The 10,000-nt window shown below is 41.2% G+C and overlaps 1 protein-coding gene across 1 annotated transcript in view; it reads left to right on the top strand.

Annotated features, from left to right (window-relative positions):
- Positions 1-10,000, top strand: part of EBF3 (EBF transcription factor 3) — a 120,068-nt gene that overhangs the window by 79,808 nt on the left and 30,260 nt on the right. The window contains exons 4-5 of the mRNA XM_026851567.1: positions 4,237-4,318; positions 7,321-7,438. Of these exons, the coding sequence (XP_026707368.1) occupies positions 4,237-4,318; positions 7,321-7,438 (200 nt within the window). The remainder of the gene's footprint in view (positions 1-4,236; positions 4,319-7,320; positions 7,439-10,000) is intronic.

Genomic DNA, 10,000 nt, shown 5'->3' with positions numbered 1-10,000 from the left:
GGTTTTTTTACTTATGAAAGTAGAGCAGGCTTGTCATATCTTAGCAATTCTGTGTTTGGTAGTATAGCAAGATCTCATCCGTAAGCTTAATTGAACAGGCTAACCACGTACCTGAAACACAGATGACAATGAAACAGAATTATTAGAGTAAAGCAAAACGGTGCCTGCAGGGCTGACACAGTTTTCTGTCGTCTGTCCGGTTTGAGTCGGACGTTGTGGGAAGATCTTATTTGGTAAAAGGGTGGAGACTGCTTGTCACTGCAGGTTTCGGCTGACTCCCTTACTGAAGATCTCACCTATCGTCAGTGCAGATTTTGGTTTAGGGTGTTGTCTCCAGGACGCTCGGTATCTGAAATAAAAATAATGAAACCTTTACTTCCCGCTGAGGTTTATTTACATGAATGATGCTTCTGTTTTGGGGTCTGGTGGAAATACGCTTTACTAGTGATGTTTCCAGGATGTAATAGGTGTTTTTCCACCACAAATATTCCTTTAGCCAAACAATATTTGAATTGGACAAAGCTAAAGCCACTGCTTGTGCTTATAATACCGAGTATTTTCTTGCTTAGCGTTGAAATTCAAGTACAAAAGTCTTTCTGGTCTATTTGCTACAACACCTCCTCTCAAAAAGGTTAAGAAGAGGTGAAAAGGATGAAAAGGCACTTGCAGGGCTTAAAAAATCTTCTATGGGAAAAACATCTTTCATATCACAAAAAAAGTCTCCTGTAGGTTGTTATGTGCATAAGGTGGAGGCTTAAGAGCAGACACATTTGCAGATGAACTGCTTTTACTAGCTTCTCCGAGACATGACATTTGTTCAGAAGATTAGCCAGGTTGTAATGTGTAGCATAATTGCACTGTGCGGATGTCCCAGAAGTGAAAACCTAATTGCTTGACAGGCCTATAACTTTGTGGTACGCTCTCACCTTGTTAGGTCCTTTTCTGATGCAGTTCAAATGAAGTCTGGCCGCAGGTGTGCCTAATTTACCTCGCAACAGAACGTGTTGAGTTTAATTGCACAGTGGTTGTTAGGAAAAATTGGTGGGTGGAATATCAAGTGACTTACTGTACACGGATGGCAGATGGGCGTTGAGAGGCATCGCGAGCTAAGTGTATAGGTGAGGTGAGTTAATAAAAGATGTAAATTTTATCTTAAAATAGTGAAGTCTTGTGGTAGGTAATACATTTTAATTAAGGTGGTAGCGGCCCCCTTTCTAGCAGCATGAAAAAAAAAAAATCAGAGCAAAGAAACATCACGAAGATTGCATTTTTCTCCATATCGGTATTTTAGGAGCAGCTTAGTATGTTTAGGAAGGCTGTTCTGCAAGACTGTATTTATTAAAAAAGACTACAATTTGTGTGTATAATACAAAATATAGGAGGGATAGCCAAAACTAGAGAGGCTTGCATTCTTCTTCTCTTGGCAGCAACGAAGTTTGAGACACGACCGAACAGAGCTCTGATCCAGATCCTTGGTTCTTGCTGTGTCCCAAGAGACCTGGTCTCGGGAGCGCAGGGCTCGCAGAGGAAGTGTCTGGCCCTGCTCCGTCTGCAGTAGGGATGGGTTTGTAGTGCCCACGGTCCTTGTTGGTCAGCCGAGAGGAACGGTCATGTCAGTTGTCTTCTCCTGGCACCCTTTAAGAAAAGCCCTGCCTGGGAACTTTGTTTTTAACTTATGTTGTCTTCCTCTGAAAATCTTGTCTTGATCACCTGTGCTCCATGAGCTCTCTGAGAAGACAGATTAAAAAATAGCATAAAATATCTCATTATATCGAGGAATGGAGGAGAGCTGAAATATGAGTGCTGCTTGTGTTCACCCCAGCGTTGTGGCTTCAATGTTTAGCCCAGTGCTCAGGGTCATCCTAGTAAACTTGAAGAGGTCTAATTCCACCAAGTGTGGGTCCTTTTCACCAAATAATTAAACAAACACCAGTTCCAGTTGATGTTTAGTGAAAGGGTGCTTAATGGCCCTTTTTTTTTTTTTGACAGGATAGGAGCTCTCTGTATAGAAACAATTCATCATGAACACTTCACGTTAAAAACAACCCAGGAGGAGCAATACTTAGCATTCCTAGTGCACAATTCATTGGAGAATTTCTGAGCAATTTACAAACATTAGCTCAATAAGCCTCACAACACCCATTTGAGATCAGAAAAAAAAAAATTAGATAAGACACTTGTCTTCAGCCTGGCTGTGGCACTGAGGGGCTCACCCCAGCTCCTGACTTGCCACTGCCTGGTGGTCCCGTACTGACGTGGGCATCAGCTGGTCCTTGTACATCATCGCAATCTGTGCGGTGTAAGGTGTGGAAAAAAAAGAAAAATATGTTATGGCATAAATGCCATTACATTTAGCCTATACTCTGTTGATGTGGAGATCATAAGTATATTTTAAAAAAAACCAACCAACCAACCAAACAAAAAAACCCCAAAATCAAAACAGAACCCAAGGCAGGTAAAATTCAGGAGAAGTTGTGGCTAATAAAGGTGCAGTTTTGTGGAGTCGCTGTTAGAGCGTCCAGAAAACCTGAGTTCAAGTGAGCGTCCGAGCTAGGAGATCGTGTCAGCCACCGTGGAAATCCAGCTCTCTTTCTGCTCAACAGCTAAAAAACCTCTTTGCAGATTTTGGGATAGGAAGTTTTGAAGGAACAGGCATTCAGCTGAACTGACAGCATCAATTTATTTGTGCAGTGTTTCAGTAAACCTCGTTGTTTCCCTGCTTGCCTCTCTGATATGAGAGATTGCTTCCTGTATTAATATTAGGGTCCTGCTCGAGGTTTAACTGAAAAGGAAGAGCTGTGATTAAAAGCACCAGTTTGCGACATGGCGATACTCCCATAATGCCCCTGTCTGACGCTCGCAGCTCTGCAGGAGCGAGCGTGATGTAGTGCAGTCGCGGGTGTACTTTCTATCGGCCGTGGTTGGGCCGTGTTGGGTGCTGAAGAAGGGAAGAGGCACCTGGCTTGCCTCCTGCCAGGAATGCTGTTGGCACACGGAAACTCCTGTGAGGTGTGTACAGCAAGAATAGTCACAGTCACTTATTAAGTTTGACATGAATAAATAATAGTTGCTCGTATTCTAAATGTGAAAGCTCTGCCTAACCTTGCTGTTCATCGTGTATGATGTTGGCCAGCACCAGCTGCTGGATTGGAGTATCTGATAAACTCCGAGTGAGGAGAAAGTCCTGAGCCTTGCTTGTCATTAGCTGCCAGTCACTAGCCGAAAACCAGAGCCGCAGAACATTTTTTTTTAATTATGAAGCATGAAAACATAGCTACAAAGAGAAAAGAGGCGGCGTGAGGCTGCGAACATTCTCCTGTGCGAGGGCAGGACGGTGAGGGTCCCCCCATCTGGCATAGCCTGCAGGGTGGCGACAGCCCCTATCAGCTCGTTCCTCCAGTATGGGAGGGCAGCATAAAGGAGTTTGCATCTTTCCAAGGTTTTCCCCTTCCTATAAGCGCTTGCTGTGCTCCCGGGAGGCAGCGCTGCTCCAAACGGGTTTACGGGGAGATGCCTAGATGATAAGGGTTAGTCCTAAATAATTGCTGGTTGCCGCTCAGCAAAAATAAGCTGGCTTTCCCATCCCCGGGTAGAGTGACTCCTTACAGTTAAAGGCTGGCAAAGGTTGAAGAGGTCGTAAGACAGAGCCTAATTTGCCATGTTCCTTTCCTTTCAAAAACAATGAGGGAACCGGGGCCTCGCCGGTGGGCAGATCCCGCCTGGATCTCCCTGGAGTCAGCAGGAGTTGAGTCCCTTTCAATAGCGAGAGTTTCCAATCCGGAGGCAAAGCCAAGTGTTTTTTTTTCAGAAGATTGATCATTCATTACCTTGGAATTTTTCGACGTAGAGGTCATTACTGCTAATATAAGTTGTGAAAAAATAAAACATATTAAAAAAATAGAGACAAATTCTCATCTGGTGTAAGTCACTGCCTTTGAAGTCAATGAGTCACTGAAATCAACTTTCCCACACCGAGCTAAGGATATGGCCTGGAGTCAATACATTTGTAGTTGTTGAAAAATTAAAAATATAAATTTGCCTTTCCCTGGCAATAATGTTCTGTTTACGACAGAGATCTTGTGCTTTAAAATAAGTTCATTAACTAATAGGAAAGTAATATTTCACTACCAGTATTCTTTTGGGTATAACTATTTATGATTAAATTTTATTAAACTTTTTAAAAATTGGATTTACATTTTGATGAATCTAATAGATTTCAATTTTGTATTTTTATAGATTCTTTCTAAAGTTTTTCCTCAAGTGCAATCAGAACTGTTTGAAGAATGCAGGCAACCCACGAGACATGCGAAGATTCCAGGTACAGATCCCTCTTAAAGAATAAACAGTATATAAAAGAGTTTCATCTTCATCTTGAACTTTTTTTTTTTAATGAAAGACCAGCATCAGTGCTTCTAGTTAGTGTAGTTCTAATGCTGCGTGCCTCAAAAAAATAACGCTGGTGGTGTTTTATATTTCCCCTGCTAACTTAAATGCGGGTTCTTGAGACTCGTCGAGTTCTGCAGAGGCCTGTGATGGATCCATGCCGAATCAAGTGGGTCTCTCCTCAGAAAGTATTTCCCTAGTTTTCCTTCGTGCTAACACCTTGCGTTGTGGTGTGGCGTGTGCTCAGGCCTGCAGAGGTTTTACATATGTAGACCCAGTAGCATAATCCTACTAACGGATGTGAACGTGGAGTGCAGGGAAGTTTGGATCTCACACGGGGGCTTTTCACATTCACAACTTGTAAATCCAACGGTTGTGGTCCCACCCACGTATTTTTATTCCAGTTGTGTTAGAAAATGCTTAATACTTCACTTTCTCCTTACAGCTTCTGAAATATCCTGTGGTGAATCATAACACTACAGAGAGACAGCTGACACGATGGACAAATGATTTCCTCCGTATTTGGGGTCATTTGAAAAGCTTGTTAGGAAAGACGTGCTTTTTAATTTCAAAATATTTCACCATGATTCATATTTGAGACTAATAATAAAGTAGTACTGAGATGTTCAAAACTTCCATATTTTTGCGAAGAATAACTCGTGGTTGAACTTGATAGCAAAACATGTGACATCTGTTTTCGTGCACAGCCAACCAACCGGCGAAGCCAGCACCCTTGAGCCAGCCAACAGAAAAGATCTGTAGCTGGAAAAAAATATTTCTTCAAAACAATTGAGCCAAGCTGCCATTTTTCATGCATCTCAGCTTCACGTGGCATTGGTGATATTGATCCATCTGAACAGAACAGAAGGTCAAACCTGGAATGAGTGGAAATGTCCTCTTTGTCTCACCGATGACTAAATGAAGCATCAGTCATGAGTGATCTTGTGGTCGACAATGGAGCCAGTAGGCACTAGAAAGACTTTCCTGGGTCTCTTTAGCTAATCTCCCTGCCTCTCAGAAGGTTTAACTGGACTTAACAGTATGTCAGATCTTGAACAATATTTTTAACTGGTTTCACTGTCTCAGCACCTTTCTTTAGGTGCACTGCAGGAATAAGCCGATATAACAAAGCATAGCATGTCTACTTTCTTTTGCTGAACTACAGTATTTTCCCTTGGTGACTGACCTATATATACATGACAGAACAAAAATAGTTGTCATTTTTATATACACCTTTCTCTGTCTTTTTAATATACCGTGTTCTAGGAACCAAATCCAGAAATCTTTGCTGCAAATCACACTTGTATGCTTTGCAATATTTCTTAAAGTCTGCGAATCTCATTAAAAGTGAAAGCAGGTAGCCCAGTGTCCCGGCAGCAGCTCTGCGGCCGAGGTGAGTGTGCAACCTCAGCGCTCTCCAAAGTGGATGTTGACAAGAGTGAAAGTGTCCACTTCTGGGAGGAGAAAGACAAGGAAGCGGAGCAGCCTGGCAGAGAACTGCCCCTGGGCTGTTCCGAAGGGTACCGCAGATGGCTGTCTCAGAGGAGGCAGGATACACTGAAAAGGTGCTGTGATAGCTGAGAGCTAATTATGGGTTGTGAATAAGAAACAGGATCAGAGGTGATCCAAAACATAGAAGCAGGCAAGAATTCTCTTCTGATGCCTTGGAGCAGCTCTGTGCAAAGGGAGGGTAGTTTTTCCCCCTTCCATTTTTGTTCATTAAACGTTTGGGTGTAGGAGCTGGTGCAAGACCCCCGGCAATCATTTTTGTTATATCTGAAAGTAAAATAAGCGGAGGACGAAAGATAAAATGTGTGCTGGCTGCTGCCATCACCTACAGTAGGGTGGATGAGGCCTAAGTTAGCTGTTGACGTTAAGGACTCTACTGATGTTAAACCCCAAAGAAAACGCTTCAGTGATTCCTTCGTTTAGCAAATCTGGAACCCACACCACAGGGCCCATGCTGGAGTATTTAAATAAGATGTAAATGTCTATCTGGGATAATAGCAACGAAGCTGCGTTCCACACAAGCACAGGCGCATCTCACGGTTTCCTCTTTGGCTTGTGTTCATGCGATATCGTTTCCGGAAGGAGTTTCACAACTCCATTGTGTAGGTGTTTTTATCGGGAAGGTTGTGCGTTTTGCATATGTTCCTTTTCCATTTTCTACTGAGAAGCAGCTGGAAGCCAAAGAAGGCCCTATCCATCATCTCTTCTATGGCCGGACTCTGAACCTGGACACAAGAATAGGAGCCTTTCACTCAAAAATAAAAGAGGAAATTCCATTGACATACCAGGGTCAATCACCATCCAAATGAACTTGAGAAGGGATACTTTTCATGGATTGAAAACACTTTCACTATTCATATTCAACTCGGTCTTTTCAGATGCAAAAAAGTTCATTATCAGACATTAAATGTAATTGTAAAACTGACCTGGAGATCATTTACTGAAGAAAAAATGGGGAGTTACGATGGTTTCTGATTTATTAAGCCTTTTTTATTTGGAATCCTCACAACCCTTCATTTGAAGACAGTCTCAAGTGAACAAATTTTAATTAGATAAACTATCTAATCAATATATCAACAGATCAATCAAAACATCAGCTTTTAAAATGAGTGGCTAGAGGGGTGTTTCTGAAACTAATGGCTAGAAGAATATTTCCCTGAATTGAATTCATTTGTTAGCATAATAGGAGATTAAACTCTAATTAGTGTAGCAGGTTCTGAAGAGAAACAATTGTGAGTTAAAAATCACCCGTGTTAGCCACATAAACAAAGATCTATTCATAGTTGTCATCCACTTCATTTAAAGTGAAAAGTAAGAGGCTGTGATGTTGCTTCGTCTTAAAAGATCTCATTCTGTGTCTGTGTTTGTGAAAATGCGCAGGATTTTTTTTTTTTTTTGACTTGTGTTTTTTGGTGTTTTTTTTTTCAGGTTGTTGTATCAACAACAGTCAATGTGGATGGCCACGTGCTGGCTGTCTCAGACAACATGTTTGTACACAACAATTCCAAACACGGGAGGCGGGCTCGCCGCCTTGACCCCTCAGAAGGTACGGCCCCTTCTTATCTGGAAAATGGTAGGCACACATTTACATGTTTTTTTTTTTTTTTTTTTTTTTTTTTTTTTTTCCACCACCGTACTTTATGTTGATACACTACTACATTTACTTTTACATAATCCCTGCTCTCATCCATCAAACCACCCATTAAAAAAGTCCATTAGTATTTCTCAGCCCTTGTCAACTAGAATATGGGCGCTTCTGAATTTGCTTCTGACTTCTTTCTTTATTTAATACTTACAGTTTTGCAGTCACAACCAATTTTTCATCTTTTTCTATTTATTTTAATTTTTTTCCAGTCTTGTTTTGCTTGCAGCTTTTTCTTGCTATTTAATTTGACTTGATTTTATTTTGGCTTGTCATATTCCTTGATCCAGAGGTACAGTCTCAGGTTATGTATGCAAGTTTAAGTGGATGGTAAAAACATGACCAAATCTGTAAAGAATTTACTGTGAGGTCAATTTCCTGTGGCTGGGCCTTACTGCAGATTACGGCAGGAGGGGGTTTGTATGAGAAAAACAGCATAAAATGTTTTTCTTCAGACTGACTCAAATGTGATTGACTTCTTGCCTGAACTGCTAAAAGAAGATAGTCTGAGATGAAGAGGAGAATGGAAAGTGTGTCTGAAAATCCAGAATTGTGAAATACTATCTTTCTGGAGCCCATCAGCCTCTGATTCACCCATACACAATTGCAGCTGCGCTTGTACACGTGCACACATGTATTTATTCTCCCACAAAGCCCAAAATAGTAATGTAGATTTAAATATCACTTCGCTGGCACTGTGAAATACACCATTGTAAAGATACAAACCAGCTCTTAGGTAACCTGGTTTTAAGTAAATTAGAATAGAATAGAATTAGAATGAGAAAATTAGAATAGAAATAGAATAGAATTTAGAATAGAATAGAATAGAATAGAATAGAATAGAATAGAATAGAATAGAATAGAATAGAATAGAATAGAATAGAATAGAATAGAATAGAATAGAATAGAATTTTTCAGTTGGAAGGGAATTACAAATTTCATCTAGTCCAACTGCCTGGTTGCTTCAGGGCTGACCAAAAATTAAGAGCATTGGGATCAAATACATCTTCAGCTCTTACAGAGCTAGAATTCCCGAAACCACCGTGGTTTGAGGTATGGCTGCGTGGCCAGGCCACGCACACCAGTTTCCATGGGACTCCTCTTGCGAGTTGTTACTAACATTTTGACAGGATCATGGCTTTTTACACTAATAAAATTAATTAAAAGTAATAACAGAATACTAAGCTGCTAATACAATCATTGTCATTTTAGGTTTCGAATAGTATTTACCAATGGGCACACAGAGAACTGAATGAGGCGAGCAACAATTAGAAGGAAATACGATCTAGACATCAAAAAATGGAAAGCGATTTACAAATCTGCTGCAGTCCACACACACAAAACTATTTTTTTTTTCTGCATTAATAACTAAGGTATAAGAGAACAAAAATATAATAATTAAAGGTCGCCCTGAGCACCAGAGTCATTATGGTCTATGACGTATTGTTTATCTCTTTCATATGCACTGAAAGTAGGTGTGTGTTTTGCCTAGCAACCGTCACTAATGAGGTTCACAATTAAGAAGGCTGAATCCTCTCCCCTAGTCCTCTCCTTCCCCAGAGAGCGAGAACTAGCAACATTATAGGTTCAAGTAAGCATGCTCAGCCCTGTGGTGTTAGGTTTTAGTCTAGGTCCAAATTCAGCCTCTTCTAATGAGCTATTATGATCTTATCAAAATACAAGTATTTATTTTTGTAAGCTGCACGAAGAGAATTTGACTCTAAGCAGAAAATATCGCTTAGAAAAATAAAGGCCGCTTTTACATGCTACAGAAAATCTACATAAGTGTCACTAACCAATAGCTCCTTTTTTTTTGCGATATGGTAATTGATTTGCTTTATTTAAATGTTAAAAATAGAGTGCCAAATCCTCTTTGCCTAACCTCCCATCAACGCTCATTCAAGTAAGCTGCACCGTTGCAAATGAATGTGAAAATCTGAACGCTGCTTCCTAAAGTCCTACTTTTAATAACAATTCTACTAACTAAATAACTCAAAGTAAACGCTCCCATAAGACGGAGGCAGAGAATCAAAACACCCTTGAATGTTGGAGAGAAAGGCAGGGCCAGGGTTTCAAACTCTCCGAGTTGAAAGCCGGTGGGATTCGGGAGCGCTCAGCATCCCTACGGGTGGGGTTGTGCTGCCCGCGCGCTGAGGCAGCGTCACCAGCTGGTTCTGCTCCCACCAAAATCAGCCCCACACCTTCCCGGGGTTTTAGCGGGGCCGGAATGAGCTTCAGCCTCTTAAAATGGGGAGGGTGTCACCTGCAAAGAAAATTCCCAGAATCGTAACCTTGTCCGCTTGAAAATCTCTGTTATCTTCTGGTCAGGGTAAAACACGAGATACTGATACCCTGCTTAAAATGATGGGGGTTACATCACGCTTCAAGGTAGTTGTGTCCCCGCGCCCGTCAAGCCCGACCTTCCATCCAGGATGGTATGCTTTGCATTAGTAACACATTCTTTAA

Source organism: Athene cunicularia (assembly GCF_003259725.1).
Source record: "Athene cunicularia isolate RWA chromosome 6 unlocalized genomic scaffold, athCun1 chr6_part1, whole genome shotgun sequence".
Lineage (NCBI taxonomy): Eukaryota > Metazoa > Chordata > Aves > Strigiformes > Strigidae > Athene > Athene cunicularia.
This window is presented reverse-complemented; position numbering and strand designations above follow the sequence as displayed.